Source organism: Equus quagga, chromosome 1 (assembly GCF_021613505.1).
Source record: "Equus quagga isolate Etosha38 chromosome 1, UCLA_HA_Equagga_1.0, whole genome shotgun sequence".
In the NCBI taxonomy this organism is placed as follows: domain Eukaryota; kingdom Metazoa; phylum Chordata; class Mammalia; order Perissodactyla; family Equidae; genus Equus; species Equus quagga.
This window is the reverse complement of record NC_060267.1, coordinates 167,213,657-167,234,120: the sequence shown is the minus strand read 5'-3', so window position 1 is coordinate 167,234,120 and position 20,464 is coordinate 167,213,657. Positions and strand designations below refer to the sequence as shown.

The following is a 20,464-nucleotide window of genomic DNA, read 5'->3' as shown; positions in this document are numbered from 1 at the left end:
CTAGAGATACAATTTAGACATTCTTTCTTCAAAGCAAAAAAATCATCAAAATATGGGATTAGCATAGTAACAGCCTATGGATAAGGTTACACATGCATGTTCTTTATTGGTCTCCAAACCGTTGGGAATTTATTTCAACGAAGGTTCTCTAAGCCTCCATTATTTGTATACAACTACAGAGAAAACCAGTTTACCAATTTACAATTTAGTGGTCAAGATCAGGGAAAATGATAGTCACTTTTTCAGTGAATAAATACATATCAGTCATTGCAGAGACAATTTACGCCTCTTTTATGCCCACTATCCAGGATAAACCTTTGCCAATCTCTAATTACCTAGGGAAACAGATTTAAACAAAGTATTGAGAAGGTGGCCCATATGTTGGGTATAACCTAGATGGTCTTAGCCTAAATTTATCCCTTGCTCCTCAAAGTACAGTGACTCCAGATATATGTTCCACAGATGCAATGATTTCTTTTCCCTGGTCAGTGCAGAAATATAATTTGTACTTCCTGAAAGTCTGTCTATGAAGAAAGCTTCATTTTACTTGCCTTTGTCTTGTTTTGAATATATGAACTTACAAACTTTTCCAGTGACTACATTTCAGCTTGTATTTCATCAGGAAACATTGGATGTTTTTTACAGGTCAACTACGTTCAATTCATTCTTGGCCAAGTTAGTAGTAAGTGGGCAGTTTTCTTGTAGAGAGCAATTCCAAACACAGTGAGTGGATGCCTGCTAGCTCTAATCAACAGGTTGTACCTCTTGTCCTTTTCTCTATATCTGAGGACCACGTACTACTTTATTGTCCATGGCCTCAGGCTACAGACCACAAAGGATTACTGGAAAGAAAAGGAATAGAGCATCAAATTGGTCCTTTCTTCCGACCCTCCCAAAAGGCCAAAACATTTCAATGGCTAAGTTTTCAATAAGATTCATAACTGCCTACAATAATCCTTTGAAGTTTTCTTACTAGAATGAAACCTGAGTTTTAAGAGAGTTACTGATTTAGTTTGGTGGGGGTGGGGGGACACAACAAGCAACAGTCACAGAATTTTCAAAAAGTGTAATAATTAGTGAAGATTATACATCAACTGATATTGCCCTAAGTTTTTCAGTTTTAAAATTTTTTTAAATTTCAAGGGAATAGGTTTAAACACAGGAAATAAAATATAGGGCAGTCCATTATATCTACATATTTTTCATCTTGGCCATGAGGTCTTCCAAGCTTTCACCAGAATCTTCCACTGTTAACTCAGGTACAGAATCTTCTTGCTATCAACAAATGAGGGAAAGTGAAAAAAGTAACCATATAAAATTCTTGATGTTTAGGAATATATAATCAGTAAGCTTTAACTATGTTCAACAAGTTTGCAAAGTAAATTTTAATATGCCTTCTAATTTTTAAGAGAGACAAAGTCCTTTGCTTTCCCCACCAGTCTTTTGATTTAAAGGCAGTAATCTCAATATTCTTGAGACCTCTACTAAAGTGGTATTTTTAAATGGTATTGTGGCTAAAACTATCAATATGTAAAAATGATTATCTTCGTTAAAATAAAAATCTATTTCACTTGATTCATTAATGAGTGAACAAAACTATTTTATGTCTATTTTCAAACAGTTTAAAATGTGTTGTGTATATTTCCATATTAACACAGAGTACGTCTCTCTTTCACACATCTTAATACCTACAGTGTAAAGTATCTGAAACAGGAAATACTGCATTGGCATTATAAAGCAGGATGAAGATGAGAGAAGACAGACATTTTCTCTTATAAGATATTTGCTTATGGTAAATCAGATTTCAGATGTACCTTTTTGGGAATTGTATATGCCACTGTGATTCCTTCGGGTAAGTCAGGAACTAGTCCTGAAGAGTTTTTCAGTTCCTCTTCTGAAACCTCAGATACCAACTCAATACCTATAGAATTAAATTTGATCTTATAACAGTTTTTTAAGGAACTTAATGAGCAATAATTATTCAAAATTTGTATAATCTTAATTATAATTAGGTTCCCTCCCATAAAAGATAATGTTTTACGCTGCCGTTTCAATTTATGAAAGAATGCCTACCCCACTCGTTGTCCTCATGTATTATCTCTTCCTCTTCTTGAACAACTTCCTGTCTGGGCAGTGCTGCCACCTTTTTCTTTAGAAATCAAACAGTGTCAAAGTGTTTTCACTCATTCTCAGTTCTCTGAAGCATTAATCAAGAATTCAGACAAGCTCTTTAATCTTACCAAAAGCAAGAAAGGACTTTGAACAGAATTTTCATTTTTGAAGCACAGTGAATAAATGAAAACTTTAAAAAATCCAGAATCCATTTATCTTGCACTGCAAATCTAAATAATTGTTCCTTCTTAAGTTTTTGTCCTATGCAATACGATCTCATACATTCTGACAGATTGACACATACCTTATATTCTTCCTGCTGCTTCCTGCAATTTCTGTCATCACACTGAGGATTTGGCTTCATGGACATAGTAGGGAAAAAATCCTGCATTGCATTGTATCCAAGGTAAAAACTAACAGTACCAAAATTTAACAGAAACCTAGAAAAATAAAGCAAAGTAGACTTAAATAAATAAACCCATAGAAGTATTAGAAGAAATTAATTTTTAAAAAATGATTTTGAAGTAATGATTTTTTTAACAAGCAACCAAGAAAACAATTTTTTTGTCTTGTTACTGGGTCTGGCTCATAGTAAATATTTATTGAAGGAATGAAGGAAAGAAAAGATTACTCCATTTCATCAACCGTAGAATGCACTATTATTTTTTGAACCTCTAATAAAGATAAAATGCTGCCAATTAAACTATGACGTGTCAACAACTTTAAGAAGCATATTGACTTCAGAGAGGTTAAAATGTGGAAGAAGTGTATATTAAAAATCCCTGAGACGTGGTGCTAAATCCAACTACTTTAACTTTTTAAAGTTTTTATATATAACTTACTGTAAAGTTTAAAATCTTAAATGTACAGCTCAATAAAATTTTACAAAAGTATTCACCCATGTAATCACTACCAGATCAAAATACAGAGCATTTCCAATATGCCATAAAGCTCCCTTATGCTCCCTTCTAGTCAAATCTGATTTCTTTTAGAAGCTTATATAGAGAGGAAAAATCATGTGCAAAAGATAAATAACACAAAGTATTTGCAAATGCATGTTCTTAATATATACAAGGAAAGACAAAAACTGAGCAAAGAATATGAGCAAACAATTCACAGAAAAATATAAGTGCTCAACTCTTTTCACAAGTAACTGAAAGTTAAAATGATGCCCAATTTTCACCTGTCATATTGATAAAGATTAAAGAGTTTGATGATATTCAATGTTATCAAAGGTGTGGGTGAACCAGGTACTCCTACACTGATGGAAACGTACAATCCTTTTGAAGGAAAAATGTAGTAATATCTATGAAAATAAATATTGCATAAACTCAGAAATTCCACTTTTAAAAATCCACACTGGCAGCCATCCCAATGGTGTGGGGGTTAAGTTCACACACTCAGCTTTGGCAGCCCCAGGGTTTGCGGGTTCAGATCCCAGGCACGGACCTGCACACCGTTTGTCAAGCCATGCTGTGGCAGCGTCCCACATACAAAACAGAGGAAGATTGTCACAGATGTTAGCTCAGTGACAATCTTCCTCAAGCAAAAAGAGGAGGACTGGCTACAGATGTTAGCTCAGGGCCGCCATCCTCACCAAAAAAAAAAAATCCACATCACAAAACTCTAGTATACAAAGATATATGCAAGATGTTGTTTGCAGCATTTTTCATAATAGCAAAAAAATCTGTTAAGTAGCCTAAATATCCATCAGTAGTTGTTCTTAGTGCTGTGCAGTCGATTCTGACTCCTAATGATCCTGTGTATGGCAAAGCTGAACCCTGCCTGGCCTTTTTGTGCCATCATCTCACCTTCTGGTGCCATATCAGACAATGCTCCACTGCTATTCGTGGCCAATTTTTTTGGAAGTGGGTGGCCAGGTCCTTCTTCCTAGCCTGTCTTAAGTCTGGAAGCCCCACTGAAACCTGTCCACCATGGGTGACCCTGCCGGTATTTGAAATACCAGTGGCATAGCTTTTAACATCATAGAAACACATAGCTGCCACAATATGACAACCAACAGACAGGTATTGTGTTCCCTGACCAGGAAACGAACCTGGGCCATGGAGGTAAGAGTGCTGAATCTTAACCACTAGACCACCAGGGCTGGCTATGTCCATCAACAGAAGGCTGGCTAAATATGACACATCCATAAGAGAATACTTTGTAGCCATAAATTTTTTTTCTCCCTTTTTTGTATCATACTATAAAATGTTTTGTTTAGATAGGGCCTACTGAAGTTTACACAGGTTATTTACTCTTCTATGAAATAGCCTTAGGTAGTTGCCTTGAGCATTCTTAAGTATGCTTTTTACAATTTCCCTGCTAGCAGCTGACACTTCTGATATCAGAATGCCTCCCTGTATTGTGCGGCACTTTGTTCTTATTAGTTTGGAGGCTTACGAAAAATAACTAACTTTACTACAGTTGTAAAGTGGGATAAAAACAGCCTAGTTTAGGGAACACTTAAAGGGGTTCTGCTTTTAATAAGGTGTGAGTTGGTTCAAAAACTCTTTGACATTAATTTTAGCTTCAAAGAAACTTCTGTCCTTTTTAGCTATAGTTTAGATGGTATGGTTGCTGGATATCTGTTTTTGGATAGCAGAGATATTACCCTGGTTAATATTCAATCACATTTATATTATTTTTATTAAGAGTTCAATCAAGATAGTGGAAGCAAGTGCATTTATGCCTAATTCTACACCCTTTGGTCAAACCTGCAGAGATTTAAATCACTTGGTTAATGCTTCATAAATGAATACATTAATGCCACTGTACCACTGAACAAGAGGTATTCCAAATGCAGAGAGTAACACAAACATGTATTAATATATGTAATATTAATATATAAATTAAATACCACATTATTTATATATAAATAAAAATATACACACATTATATATATAAAACTTAAAAATATATGTATATTTAAAACTAAATTTTAAAAAACTAAATGAAATACTTAGCTGGTAATTCTAATATTTGAAATGCTTCATGGAATATATTTATTTTTATCAAAAGCAAACAAGACAATTCAGAAAAATGAGCCCTCACTCACTTTAGCACATTTTGTACCAAGATCCCAGCAACGACTCCCATAGTGGTAGGAAGACTGGCTGCACAAACACCCTCTCGCTTCAGAGTCTTTTCATCAATATTTGCCGCAACTACAAGTGGTGGAGCACACTACATGAAAAAGAATAAAAGAAAATACATCTCAACAGAAAGGGGGAAAAAGTATAAGATGTTCCGAACAGCGGTCCATCACGTTCAAAGTTTGTTTTTTCTTTGAATTGTAATACATTTTCAATGCCCCTAGGAACTCTACTTAACAGTGAAAAATAACCCAAAATGAATCACACATACATACCGCAAAACAAGCAGATTCTCCAGGAATTATGAGCTGTATATGCCCTGAAACTGCATTTTCACTGACCCCAGACTCCATCCATGTTTGTCCAAGTTCATTACAAGCCTTAGTAGAAATACGTGAAAACACAAGAACATAAAAGAGCAAGAAATAATTTATCATAAGTTCTTTTCATAAAAAACTGGGATTTCACTAAATGGACTACCAAGGGTTTTTAAAACTTAATTTTCAGAATAAAAGAGCAAAGCTGTAAATGGAATTCCTTGGCAATTGCCACTCTCTATTTAAAAAGTAAACTGATAGCATTCAAGTAAGCAGTCAATAAATATCTAATTAAACTGAGCCACAGTTCGTTGGATTTTTTATTAATGTAAAACTTCATTTTTCTAAAATAATTTCAACAAAAACCAGTTGAAAAGTTGAAAATACAATAATCCAAAAGAAAAAGAATTCAGTTTTATTTTTGAGAAACTATGTTTGTAGGCAATTTATACATTTTTATACATTTACTTAAAAATAAATTAACAAAAGTTAAAACCAATTCTGACCAAGAATAAGAAAGTATAAGATATTCATTTTAAAAATCGTACACCACAAGTATCTGCTATTTTATAGTTTCCTCTATTGGCATAAGAAAGAGTAGGATACTGAAACATATGCCACAGAAGCAAAGCTAGATAGGTACCATAGCTATTAGAATAAATTTCAAAAGAATGCTAACAGAACACAAAAAATAAATAACACACATTATAAAAGGCTTTAAATAGGGAACTATTTTTAGGATAGAGAATACATACTGATAGACTATACAGGAAAACAGATAAATCCACGAGTGTAACACCTTACACAATCGGAATACTCACTGTGTTTATTGTCATTCGAGCTTCAAAATTGTCCACACAGCTAAGAACTAGATCAACAGATTTTCCCTCTTCTAATCCACCATTACTAGGCAAAGAAAATAAATTTTACTTGAAAAAAAATCAGGACGCAAAACACATTCTAATCAGACTTTGCTCAGTCACACATTTATTCTTTGAGTAAATGTTTGAGTATAATTATGACATAAAAAGTATTTAATATTAAAGATCCAGTATATAGAGTATTGAGTAAGTATTATGAATATGTCAATGATACTACAGTACTTCTTGTACAAGGGTGCAAGCAGTATAAAGTCTGTTCACAAAAAGTACCATTTCTCTATCAGCTTTCAGACTTTTATTCATATTTCACTATAAATGTAAATGCAGTAAAAGTTAAAAGCTAATTGAGTACAATTTAATATTTCAGTGGTATTGACAGTGTGCAGAAACCCACTTTCAAACAGAAATATAATCTAGAACACAGAACTTATAATTGAGGCTCTCTTGTTATATCATAATACTTTTTACTGAGCTCCTAATACATAAAAATCACACAAAAATTAACTTTTAAAAACAAAAATATGTCATCTACCAAATCATTGAATTAATCAGTCTTATTTTCTAATGATACTTGTTTAACTGACCAGGACATTGTACAAAATATTCATAAATAAAATTTTACCTTATTCTATCCATGAAATGTTGAAAATTTTCTACTGTGGTTATATTGTAGTTGTGGACTTCAAAAAGAACATCAGGATTAATGTTCCTAACAGGGAAAAAGGGAATGATTATAAAAACTACTAGAGGAATAGTACAAGAAAGCAGGAAAAACAACTAAAAGAGTCAAAGATCATTTAAAAGCCTAAAATATTTACTATCTGGCCCTATACAGAAAAGGTTGCCAATCTAGATCTAAGAGGCAAGAGAATTTTTTATACAAGAGAAGCCTGAATTTTTATAGAGAAAAATTCAGGTCCATTTATACATTAAGCTACCTTATACCAAATACACAAAGCAAGATTTTACTAAATATGGTCTTTAACTACTATTCCATTTACCTCAAAGTATGTTCTGCTGCTTGAACTTTACTTAATCCTGCTTGATGAGGCTGGAAGAAAAGTCTGTTCATATTGGCCAGTTCCACCTTGTCATAGTCAAAGAGTAGCAACTAAAATGAAAACAGTGGTATTCTAATGAAAAACATACCAAAAAACAAACCAAAAACAACAGAGAATAAACTATCGGGCTTTACATTTGACGGGTTTACCAGTTTGACAGTAATAACAGCTAACTCTGAAGCACTAGGTGCCATATATTAACTCATTTAATGCTCATTTGAGGTAAGTACACAGATACTATTATCCTGTTAGAAATGAGACAACTAGGGCACTTGCCCAAAAGCTACTCAGTTAATACACAGTGGAAATGGGACCCAAATTCAGGCATTCTCAATCCAGCATTGGCACCCTGACCACACTGCTGTACTGCCTTTCTAACCAATTTGCTGAGAAATTAATGTTCATTCCAATTTTTAAAAACTGGTCAAAATTCCTACCTCACTCTGATTTTTGCTAAAAGCGAAGAACCATTAGATAAATGAAATTTTTAAATAAGATAAATGTCATAACTTAAAGCTTAGTAAAACATGACTCCTTTTGTGAATATAACACTATACATACCCATGCCATGGCTAAAACATTATTCCAAATAGAATTTCTAACCAACCAATTAATTGTTATTTCTTGCTATATGTTTAGGTATGACAGCATTTGTCACACACACAATTTTTAAATGGCCAAAAGATTCTATTTCTCATCAGTAAGAACATCAGTAAGAACTCAAGGATTTCCAAGGTCCTCTCCTTGATCTAAAATTCTGTGACTTTCTAATACAATTCTCAGTATCCTAAATTTAACAATAAAAACAAAAATGGGATTTTCTTCTCAATACGGAAACTAAAAGAAATTAACCCAGCCCATAAAAACACCTAGGTAAACCTTAATATCTTGATAGAAAATATATCACTTATGCACTCTATGATAATTTTCTAACCCTACTGAGAGTCTCCAAAATATGGTTCATTTAAACTCATTCAACAATTTATTAGGTCAGACTAAGTACCAAATTTGAGTTTCAGCCTCACAGCTGGTTTATGAGTAAGTTTCAAGAAATCCTAAATTTGGGGACAGGAGGTGTGAGTTGTAACTGCCACTAATTAGCTCTGATCGTAAGTCACTTTCACATTTTAGGCCTGTATCCTCACCTGTAAAATAAAGCAGCTGATCTAGATCTGGTGATCCAGGGTGCCCTGGGGATTTCAGAAACTTTCAGGGATAAGAAGCAGGCTATGGGTCTCGAACCCTCCACTTCCCTACTTAACCCTATGAATTAGCTTCTTGTTTATCGCTTTTACATATTGAAGAAAGAGTTCTGAAACTCACCTATGTAGATCTTTAGCTGACAAACTTGAGTGTACTTTGGAATCACCCAGGGAGTTTTAAAAAATACAGATGTCTAGGTCTCATGCCCAGAGATTCTGTTTAACCTATTATGGGGTGCAGTCCAGACATCAGAATTTTTTTCAACTTCCCAGGTGATTCTAATTATAGCAATATTTGATAACCACTGTTCTGAATCCTTACTACTCAAAATGGTGGCCTGGGCTAGCAGCATCAGCATCACCTGGAGCTTGTTAGCAATACAGGAGCACTTCCCCAACTTTACCATGCATATGAATCAACTGGACAATTTGTTGAAATACAGATTCTGATTTAGCATGTCTGGGATAGGGCCCGGCAGTCTTCATTTATAACAAGCAGATGCTGATGCTACTACTTCAGGGAACAGACTTTTGAGTAGCAAGGATCCAGCAGTTCTTATAGTCCCTGGGACACTTTAAGAAATTGTGGGAACTTGTTAGACATTCAAACTCTTAGGTCCACCTGAAACCTAGAGAATCAAAACCAGTAAGGTACGGTCTGGCAATCTGTGTTTTAACAAGCCTTCTAAGTAATTCTGATATATACTCAAACACGAGAATCACAGATCTCCATGATCTCTACTATCGTTGGTCAATGAGCCAGGGTACTTATGTCAGCTATAAGCAATTGTTGGCTGGCTTTTGTAAACCTCTCAAAAGACTTTAAGATGTTAATAAACATCTTTAGTATTTTGGTGTTATCTTTTCTATACTGGTAAATGAACGCCAACTTTGAAACCACTTTCTTTTAAGAATTTGGGTCATGGAGTGGACCAACATATTAAAAAGCATTGATAAACTGTGTGGGAAAATGCTTGCTTTATCAAAATGACAAATTAAAGGGTTTATAATTGTGGAAAATTTTATGTGTTCAGCCACTACATATCTAACATCATGGACTTTGGCTTTATAAATCTAAGACTGGTAGACTGATTTCTGGTATAAGGTCACTTCTTCCTACCCACAATCTAAATCAATTTTAGAAACAAGTGAAAAAACGTATGGGTTAAAAAAAAATCTGGAGTATTCCCTACTTCAATTTCAAGAGGAAGAAATGTATATGCTTTCTAGTCTGTCTTGTATAAAGCGTGTGTTTAAAAAACATTTGTTAGATGTTTCAGTGTTTTATTCACACACTTTATCAATTTAACTGCCTTCTTTCCTAAGCTTCTATACCTAAAACACTTAAATCCAAAATGTTTATATATTACCCCAAATGAACAAGTTCCTGAACACAATTAGGTAGTCCTTGTTTAATTAGCAACAATATCAGCTTCCATTTTGATAGGGTTATGTCTTAACTCCCTCAGGCAGAAAGAATAATCTGAATAAAAACACCACAAATCAATAAACAATTATTAATGAGAAAAGAATCCTAATTGTACCTGATTTACTTCAGAAGTGAGTAGGTTCCCTATATGATAGGCAAAGAGAAATATTTTTACCTTACCAATGCCACATCTTGTCAGCATTTCAGCAGTCACACTACCAACTCCACCAACACCTACTATTGCTACAGCAAAGGTACGAATTTTCTGTGAAATGCAAAATTATATACGTGTGGGTTATCAAAAATGTCATCAAAAATTTCCATTTACTGAAATCATCTTCAAAACTTAAAAAGGCCTATCATACCTCATAGTCGCTTACAATTCCCATTCGTTTCAATGCCATCAGGCGGCTTAAAACAAAGAAAAAAATGTTTTAAAGTTTACAATCTTTTAATTAATAGTGATACAGGTACACAGACATCATCACAGGAAACAAACACAAAAACTCAATCATTACTCATTCTTTAAAAGAGGAGAAATCTTTCAGCTGGCTTTTACCAAATGAAACTAAGTCACCTGGGCAGCTTTAAAAGCCCCGATGCCTGACTACCCTCCCAGGTGTAGCCTGTGCAACAAGTTTTTTTTTTTAAAAGCACCTCAGACGTAAGGTATACACAAGATTGAGACTACTGACTTAAATGTTAAGTGTCTAGATGAAATGGGTCAAAGCGAAACTTCAACATTTTCCACGCTTTCTTAGTATATGTAAATATTTAATGTTTTAACACTCACATTTAATGTTAAGCATCAAGAATAATCTCATGGCTGCAATTCCACTCACTCGTGGCCTCTGCCCCAAATGGATGACGTCCACTTTTAGTTAGCACTTATTGTATGCCCAGGTTCAGCTAAGGGGCAGACAAGTATTCAGAGCTGGGTTTCTGAGCCAGTATTTGAAACCAGGTTTTCCCATTTTAAAGCCTCTGCTCGCCTCTCCATTTTCCCCACATGCTTATAATTATATTCTATACCACATAATTTTACATTACTTGTGTTTGTTGATCATTATTCCACAACCATTGAGTCTCTCAAACTAAAGTAAAAGGTCTTTGAAGGTCAGGGGCTTTCTTTCTTTTATATCACTTGATGCAGTTAAAATGATGCTGAGCACCTACAAACCTCTCTCCTATGTATCTCGATATCCAGTACTTTATCACAATTCTTACAACTCTGTCTTGTAATCTCATGTTTACCTTTCTCTCTCTCACACACTCATCTGGTAATCTCTGGAAGGAAATGACCATGTCTACTTTGTATCCTCAATGTCTGTGCATAAAAATACTTAACAAATGGTAGAAAATATCATCCAGGAGAGCTGGAGATGAAAAGGTGCTAAATATTTGCTGAACGAACAATTCTAAAAATTAAGGCTGACCTTTATTAAATTTCCATGTACTAGTAGAGCTGGGGGGACAAGAGCCATCGCCTATGTAGCATTTTAATAAACAGATGGTGCAAATGAGATAGAAAATACAGTACTAAATGTTTAGAGTACTGAAAGGTACTCAGCTACTAAGAGTTGGGATTATGAATTCCATCAGTTTTGGCTCTGGAGTGCTGACCCTTAACCACGGCGCTGTATTCGGCCTGCTGAATTAGCAAATCTTCCAAGAAAGGAGAGAAGCGGACAGGACTGGCAAAGTCGAATGGCTTTAGAGGGAATCCAGCTTTCTCCACCACGCCCCCAATTTAAGTAACACTGAGAAGCCTTTATGAAAATCATAGTTTATGCTTAGCACGTTTTAGATTTGATGTCATCTTCTAAAAGTTATTACTATCAGTTTTTTGCAGAGCGAGGTACACTAGAAGAGGCTGGGGCGGTAGGAAACCGGATGTGTCCCCAGCAGGCACAGGAGCAGCACATATGGCTGATTCACTGGGGTTTTTTAAAAAGAGAAAGAACATCTTTTGACCAGTTTTAAGACTTGGTCTTGCTCGTTTGGAAACAGGACCCCCAGAACAGGAAAAGAGAGGTGTGAGCTGGAGAGTAGGGGAGCGCACCTCATTCTGGACCCCACCAAGCCCGTGACCTCGCCCCCCTCCGACCCGCGACGCAGGTCACCTGTAGGGGTTGGAGTCCACCACCTCGGGGCTCATCTTCTCGATGCGGGCCCGGCCGCCTCCTCCGTCGCCGCCCCCCAGGGCCCGCCGCCTTCTCTCCTGGGCCAGTTCCCGCTCCAGTTCCTCTACCCGCTGCTGCAGCCGCTCCACAGCCTCGGCCATGGCTGGGACCCCGGCCGCCAACGCTCCCAGCCCCGGCCGCCGCCGCCGTCGCCGCCCCACGCTGCTAGGCCTGCTGGGCCAGCGAGGATACGTGAGGAGGCACCGAGGGGCGGCCTCCCCAGCCCAAAAGCCCGGGGAAGTGCTCTCAGCCCCTCACAGCCAGCCACGTCTCCTCCGCCCCAGCGGGCCTCCCACAGTCCCGCTTCCGGTACGTTGCAGTCATTGCTCCCCGTCAGGAAAAACCCGCCCCTCTGAGCTTCCTTCTTCGCCCGGTCCTAAGTGACCAGGCCGCAGACGGGCTCGGGACATAACTGTCCGGAGCTGGCAGCCTGCGATGCTGCCTTTCCTACCGGGCGGCCAGGAGAAACGCCAGGATCTTTTATTCCCGGGCTCGTGGGCACGGCGGGCTCTTTTCTGAACCGGACCCGCTAGGTCTTCCGCCTGTCGGCGCGTTAAATTTGGAGGTGGAAAAGGTCTCTGTGTTCTTATTTGCCCGAAGAGACTAACGTGGCTCTGCGTTCTTTAAAACTGAGGCCTGCAACTCCGAGGCTGACTGAAAAGTTTAAATCCGAACACACCCGATGCCCTTTTGGTATTTCCGTATGCCAAATACGGATTCGGCTGGTTAGCAACTGCGCCTGGGGACTTGTGATTGGCTGGAGCCGCCCGGACCGCCTCCGCCTGGGCGTGTCTCAGCCTCAGCCCGGGGCGGGACAGAGAGTGGCTCTCCCCCGGCCAGAGGTGTCTGAGCTCTAGAGAGCCCTAGTTTCTGCGGCCTGAGGGGCAGCGGCAGTGATGGAGACGGATGTTGCGCGGGAGCCCGAGACGATTGAAGTGCTGTCTCAGCACAAGTTCGACTGTAGGTCCCTGGAGAACTACCTAAACCAGCACCTGCCCGGCTTCCGGGCCGGGGCCGAGCCCGAGGCCAAGTTGACCGTGGCCCAGTACAGGTATCGAGGCCAGCCTTCTCTTCCAGCAGAAACAAATAAGTGCCTTGTGCTTTTTTTCCTTTGTCCCTGGGTGGGTTCCCAGTTTCTCCGGTCTGGGTTTCTTTTCCTGCAATAACGGCGCACTCTGCAGGCGGGAGCTGACATCCCCGGTCGCCAATTCTAGGGCCATAGTGGAAGCACGGTAACATTCACGATTCCGACTATGAGAAAGAATCTTTTTTAAAGGATGCGATTACGTACCTCAAGGATTCACCGAGGCAATTAAGGTTGGAAGTTCTGTGGGACATAAAGAGGCCTTCCCTCAACTTTTGTCCTATAGCCGTTAGAACTTTTTTCTGCGACGCAGATGTTATTCCTTACATTTGGCGTATTCTCTGAGGCCGAATTAATGGCATAAGCTGGGGAATCAATTCTAATTGTAGATCTTCCATTTATTAAATCACAGAACCACTTTAGGTTTTAGTTCTTTTTGAAGTGAGGGAATGGAACTGGATGACGATCCTGAGAACTGTACCCTATCGTGAATTTGGCTCTAATCTGATACTTTATAATAGAAAATAAATTGAAAAATAAACTTTATGATAAGAATAGTATTTTGATAAACACAGAGCTGTAGAAACAGTCCTGGCTTCCAGAAGATCAGATTTGCCACTTAATAGGAATTTAAATACGTTATGTAAACTCTCTGAGAGCTAGTTTCCTAATCTGTAGTAAATAAGTGCCGGTTCTGAGTAATCCTGATAATTTATATTCCTTGACTACTGATTTCGGTGAAAATAAAAATAGTGGTAAAGGAGATGGATCATAGAGAATTTGGGGGTGTAGAATTAAAAGGCCTGTGTCCCAATAGATATTGGAGGATTAAGGAGAAGGAAATTGAGATAAAAAATAGCTGAGGTTTCTAGCCTAGAAGCTTTGTGTTGTAACAAACCACAATCAAAGTCCACATTTCAACTATTGCACTTGCTGTGGAAATCTGGGACAAGTTACTTAAACCGTTTGAGCACTGAGTCCTCCCTTTGCAAAATGGAGATAGTCATATTTATTTCCTATGTTTGTTGGAGAATTATCTAAGTGAAAGATACTTAATTCTGAATTAAGTAGAATGTTAAATAAACCAGGATTGTGCTTGATAAATGGAATTAGTTGTGGCATAAATAGTGTATATGTATGTATGGAACTATCCCACAGAGAATACACATTTATTTCCAGGACATATGAAAAAGTTTATGAAAATTGAAGACATAATAGACCACAAAGGAAGTTTCAAGAATTCTAAAGTGTCAATCATTAGAAAAAATTTTTTTTCAGAATATAAATGTGGAAAGTTTAGAAATCAACAGAAGAAAGGCAGCTAGCAAATACATGTTTAGAAACTAACTGATTCATGGATTAAAGAACCAATGATCTACAGATAATAATAGAGTTTATCAAAGTTCAGTATGCAAAAATCAATTGCATTTCTGTACTTTAGCACCAGTTAAAATGTAATTTTCAAAAAGATATAGTTAATAAGAACATCAGAAATATAAATTGCCTAAACATTAATCTAATAAAATATGTGCAAGACCTTTGTAAAGAAAATTATAAAACTGTTAGGACCTTAAAAAGAATTGAATAAATTGAGAGACGCCATATTCATAAATAGGAAAATTCAATGTTGTAAATTTCTTTTTTTCCCTGACTTATCTATAGATTCGCTGCAATGGCAATCAAAATCTTAATTTTTTCTCTAATTTGAAAAATTACTCCTAAATTTTATGTGCAAGAGTAAAGGGCTAAGAACAGCAGAAACACTCTTAAAGAAGAACCAAAGTAGGAAATTAGAATTAATATGGCGTGATATTAGCACAGAGACAGACAGACAAATACAATAGAGAGCCCACAGAAAGCCCCGCGTATTATAGAACTTTAATATGTAATAGTGCTGGCATTGAGAATCAGTGGTTGGGGGGCGGGGAGGGGAAGAAGGACTTTTCAATAAGTTATACAGGGATAATTGTTATCTGTATGAAAAAATTGAAATTAGACCCTTTCCTTACTCTACCTCATGCATTTCCAGGTGAATTACAGACTTGAATGTTAAACGCAAAACTATAAACCTTTGGAAGACATGTAGGAAATGATGTTTATGACTTTGGAGTAGAGAAGAAAATCTTTAAAAAGACAAGCACAAACCATAAATGAAATGATTGATAAATTTTCACTGAAAGATTCCGTAAAGAAAGTGAAACTACAAAAGAAAATATTTGCGATGTATATAATGGATAAAAGATTAATATCCAGAATATATAAAGAAGTACAATAGCCCAAGAGAAAAATGGGCAAAAGACTTGAAGATGCTCAACCTCATTACATGGTAGTAATTGGGGAAATGCAAATTAAAATGACAGGACACCATTTCACACCACCATATTGACTTTTTTTAAAAAATCTGACAATATCAAGCATTGGTCAGGATATAGCGCAATAGGGACTCATATCCACTATTGGTAGGAGTGTGAATTAGTAATTGGTATAACTACCTTAGAAAACAATTTGGCATGATCATGTAAAGATGGAGATTGGAAGATATACATACCCCATGACACAGCAATTCTATTCCTAGGTGTATACTCTTGAGAAATTCTTGTACTAGGGTATCAAGGGATAATCTATAAAAGTGTTCATTGCACCGTTTGGAATAGCAAAAATAGAGGAAATAACACAATGTTCATCAATAGTAGAATGGATAAATAAATTGTAGTATATTCATATGATGGAATACCATACGGCAGTGAAAATGACTCAGCTGCAGCAGTACAGGACAACACAGAATCAAAAAATGGACAAATAAGCAATATATTGTTATGGAGATAAACTTCAAGGGAATGATAAATTTAAAAATCAGGACAGTAGTTACTCTGAGGGGAGGGGCACACAGAGGGCTTCAGAGATATGATCATTTCTCTGGGTAGTGAGAACATTGGTGTTTAGTGCATTATTCTTTATGCTTTACAAATTTTTTAAATATTCATTTTTATCTATGCAGAATTTATTTTTAGAATTTGCAAAAATTAAATCATCTTGGAAATACAAAATATTTAGAATTAAACAATAATGAAAGCATTATATAGTTTGATACGACAAAACCTACGATTTGCTGCTAAGTGCCTAATATGTGCCTGGCACTGTTCCAAACACTGGGGATATGACGAACAAAAAGTCTTGCCTTCTTGGAACTTCCATTCTATTTGGAGAAGACAGAAAATAAATAAGATCACCTTCTAAATATTACAGTTTAGGAGAAGGTGATATGTGTTATGGAGAGAAATAAAGGAGAATAGGAAATGTTTTAGGGGAGGGAGCAGGAAGGCCTCCTTGAGACGTTGGCATTCAGCAAAGACTTGAAGGAGATGAGGATGTGAGCCATGTTACTATCTGGGGGCAGAGTGTTCCAGGCAGAGGAAACAGCAAGTGCAAATGCTCTGAAGGTGGAGTATGCCCAGTGTGTTGAGGGAATACAAGCCAGTGTGCCTGGAATAGAATAAGCGAGGGCAACAGGGGGGCCCTCTTGGCCATAAGAAGGACCTTGGCCTTTACTTTGAGTTGAGATGGGGAGAGATTAGGGGTTTGGGGGCAGGGGAGGGATGTGATTGTCTTTTTTTAACAATCTCTTTGCCTGTTGTGTTTGATTGAAGGGAGCAGAGACAAGGAGACCAGTTTGGAGTATATTACAGTGATCCAGTGGAGAGGTATTAGTGGCATGGACCAGGATGGTAGTGTAGAATAGGTGCAAAGTGGTCATATTATGGGTTTATTTTTGAAGAATTTACTGACTGATCACATGTGGGGTGTGAAAGAAAAAGAAGAGAAGAGAAAAATAGTATTCCATTTTTGTCTTGGTAACTGGAGTATGGAGTTACCATGAAATGAAATAGAGATGTCTGTAGAGAAGCAGATCTGTAGAGGAAATATCAGGAACTCTAGTTTTGGGACGTTAAGTTTCAAGATGCCTTTTAGACATCCAAGTGGATGTACATGGTAAGCAGTTGGCTATCTGAGTCTGGAGTTCAGGGCAGAGGTCTGGACTAGACATATACATTTGGAAGTCCTTGACATAGGAAGGTATTTAAAGCCATGAGATCATAGAACTTACCTAGAAAATGAGTCTATATAAAGAAAGAGGAGGTCTACAAACTTAGTCCGAGGCACCCCAATAGTAAGAAGTTGAAGAATTAAGGAGAAACCTGCAAAGAAGTCTGAGGAGTGGCCAGAGAGGTAGGGGAAAACCATGGCTTGATACCATAGCAATATTAGTGACCTTGAAAAAGTAGTTTCAGTGAAAAGATAGGAATGAAGCTTGATTGAAATGGATTTAAGAGAAGATAGGAGAAGAACTGGAGCAGGGAGTATAAACAACTCTGGAGTTTTTCAACAAAGGGGAATATAAATGTTTTAAGTAGAGGGGGAGGTGAGGTCAAGAGAAGTCTTTGAAAAATAAAATAGCAGCATGTTTGTATGCTAATGGCAGTGATACAGAAGACAGAGAAAAATTTGTGCAGGAGAGAGGGCTGGAATGAAGTCCTCGAGTAGGCTGGGATCTAGTTCACTACAGAAGGGCTTGTCCTTAGACAGGGATGTGAAGATTCTTCTAGACTCTGCAGGAAGACACAGTATCTGGGTACAAATGCTTGCAGGCAGTAGATATGGCAGTGTAAGCTTGTGGAAGTTCTCATCTGATTGCTCCTATTTTTTCAGTGAAATCAGAAGCTAGGTAATCAGCTGAGTGTGAAGATGGAGGAAAAGGTGTTGGAGATTTGAAGAGAGGAGAAATTGTGAAACAGTCATCTAAGAGCATGGGAGAATAAACAGGCTAAGGAAATATATTATGATTGCCAGGCAGGATTCACTTTGAGGTTCATGGTCATGAATTTGAAACAAGAATAGTTATGATGTGGATCAAGGCTGCCCCAGGGAAAGAAGCCCAAGGTGTCCTGGCCTACATACCGATCTATATTATCCTCTGGGAAGTATAGGATGTCCTGACCTGATTCGTATCTAAAGTTAATATGACCACATGATAACAAGACCCCACCTCCCCTGATACCATTTTAACGATTTTTTTACATGATCTTTCCTTTGTCTAGTAAGAAATAGTTCACATACTTATGCCTTATAAATTTAGCCCTCCCCTCAACACGTTGCAGCTCTTCACTGCCATGGGTCCTGTCCTCATGCTTGCAGCACTTCACTGCCCATGGGTCCCGTCCCCATGCTATTCTCTGAATAAAAGAGCACTACTACTGATGCAGGCTCGGCGAGCTGAGGAGTCAAAAGAAACATTTCAATCAAATGAACAAACTCAAGCTTTCATTACCAAAGGTTAATCACATCACATTAACTTGAAAGACATTGGGTTAATTTCTGCTACATTTAGAATTAATGTAAGGGATTACTTTAAGGCAATTAGAGCTCTTAGTTTTGGTCATACCGTTGGAGGTAAAATACCACACACATATAATGTACATAGACACACATACAGAATCTCTACAGCTATTTTTTTAAAATTACTGCCATGAATCAGGTACAGTAATATAAAGCTCCCTAGTTATGAATCCAAGTTTTGTTTTAAGCTTTTTTACCAATATTTGTGGAGAAGACACTCAGGATGCTAGATTTTTTGGCAAGGGCTTATGGCCATTTTTTCCTTTTTTCCCCCTCGGTCTTAGGAATTAGTGATGGGCTAGATAGTCCCCAGAGGATTTGCAAGCTCTTTGAGATCATGGAAAGGGGTGGAACCTGAACCACCTCTAGAGCTGCTTTTCCAGAGTTACAAGTATTTTACAAGGACAGTTGCTCTTGGTTTCTCAGAAACTGGGTTGTAACTCAAATGACATTATAGGTTGATCTGCCTGTCCAACTGCATCACAAAGGCACAGAGAAACTCCTCAGGTTTTCTCAAAGGTGGAGTTTCTGGGGCATACCCCATCCAATTGAAAGTGTTTCCAGTTAATTAAAATACACTCAAGAGGTGAGTCTCTGGGATGCTTGGGGCATTCCCCATGGCAATAAAGCCAGTATCCAACTGATGGTGGGCTAGAGAACAGTGCAGAACCTGACTGCGGCTGTCAATATAGTTATAAGATTTAGTCAAGTCCTGCTCAGCCGGGGCACTTAGTCCCTGAGCCAGCACAAAGCAAGCCAGGGAAGCAGGCGGCAAAGGCCTGGAGTGGGCAGGGGTCTGGGGCTCCCAGTGCCAGGGTTGGGAGTTAAGTCTCTGGCGAAAGGTTTTCAAGTTTTCAATTTTACAGAAGGTCCAGGTTCTGCTCAGGTCCAGCCTGAACTTAACCTCGACTTGGTGACAATAGAGGAGGTGATGAATGAGACAGACAAAGGAGAAGAGATCAGGCCTCACCCTCATGGCCTCTTCCTGAGGGGTATCAAGATAAGGGTTACACAACGATTCCTGTGCTGGGGTACACAACCCCAGCAGGACAGTTCACAGAATAAATCATAGGTCTCCTATCCTCATAACTGACTCAGTAGGTGGCTAAAATACTCAATGAGTCAACCACCAAGAGAGGGTGCCACATGTGGGGTCGCCAGGGTGATCAGGCCCAGAAACCAGAGTGGGGACTCCCAAGGGTGGAGCCTTTGACTCTTTGAAGATTTCTCTGTTTCTCAGTTGCAAGGCTCAAAAGGAGACCAAAATGGCCACTGTAACTTTAAGAGAGACAAACTAAAAGGGTCTATTACCTTGAAAATCCCCCCTGAACCTAGGACAGTGTCCTATCCATAGTTCCTCCTCTGGGGTTTATATAGCAAGGGGTGATGGGGCATGCCCCTGCATTGCATCCCTTGTATACCTTCTCTATTATGCCCAGCAGTAATAGGTGCCTAGTGAATGGTCCCAGAGATAAAAGAATAGAGAAAAACAGTGAAGAATTTTCCGCCAGTCTTGGGGACATTCTACCCCATTGCGTCCTGGAGCTATTCTCCCAAGAAGGGGTTCCCATACTCAACCAAAAGTTAGAGTTTGGTACTTTCCTTGAACCAGAGTCCTGATTGGGACTTTCCCGCAGTTCAGAGTGTGGTCAGGAGCCATAGGGAGGGATAACAATCCAGCCTTAGGAAAAGAAACCTGCCATAGG

At 38.1% G+C, this 20,464-nt stretch overlaps 2 protein-coding genes across 3 annotated transcripts in view; one reads left to right on the top strand and one right to left on the bottom strand.

The window, feature by feature from the left end:
• Window positions 1-81: 81 nt before the first annotated feature.
• UBA5 (ubiquitin like modifier activating enzyme 5) lies at window positions 82-12,932 on the bottom strand. Its single transcript, XM_046673331.1, has 12 exons — window positions 12,221-12,932; window positions 10,463-10,508; window positions 10,273-10,362; window positions 7,407-7,516; window positions 7,028-7,114; window positions 6,346-6,430; window positions 5,483-5,587; window positions 5,171-5,298; window positions 2,417-2,552; window positions 2,074-2,149; window positions 1,815-1,921; window positions 82-1,275 (listed from the first exon to the last, which is right to left on the bottom strand). The coding sequence occupies exons 1-12, from the start codon at window positions 12,379-12,381 to the stop codon at window positions 1,192-1,194; spliced, it is 1,215 nt and encodes a 404-aa protein (XP_046529287.1). The 5' UTR covers window positions 12,382-12,932; the 3' UTR covers window positions 82-1,191.
• A 146-nt stretch (window positions 12,933-13,078) lies between these two features.
• ACAD11 (acyl-CoA dehydrogenase family member 11) overlaps window positions 13,079-20,464 on the top strand; it is an 80,759-nt gene continuing 73,373 nt past the window's right edge. Inside the window, exon 1 of one of the 2 annotated variants that reach the window (XM_046673308.1) lies at window positions 13,079-13,331. In XM_046673308.1, the coding sequence (XP_046529264.1) occupies window positions 13,177-13,331 (155 nt within the window). In that variant the 5' untranslated portion in view covers window positions 13,079-13,176. The remainder of the gene's footprint in view (window positions 13,332-20,464) is intronic. The other variant, XM_046673316.1, reaches the window with a different exon arrangement.

Excerpts from the sequence above, each read along its gene's own strand:
- UBA5 (XM_046673331.1), bottom strand. The coding sequence starts at position 12,381 with ATGGCCGAGGCTGTGGAGCGGCTGCAGCAGCGGGTAGAGGAACTGGAG. Across the intron at positions 10,509-12,220 it reads GTGGACTCCAACCCCTACAG|CCGCCTGATGGCATTGAAAC; the intron begins GTGACCTGCGTC and ends CTTTGTTTTAAG. Across the intron at positions 1,276-1,814 it reads CATATACAATTCCCAAAAAG|CAAGAAGATTCTGTACCTGA; the intron begins GTACATCTGAAA and ends ATTTGTTGATAG.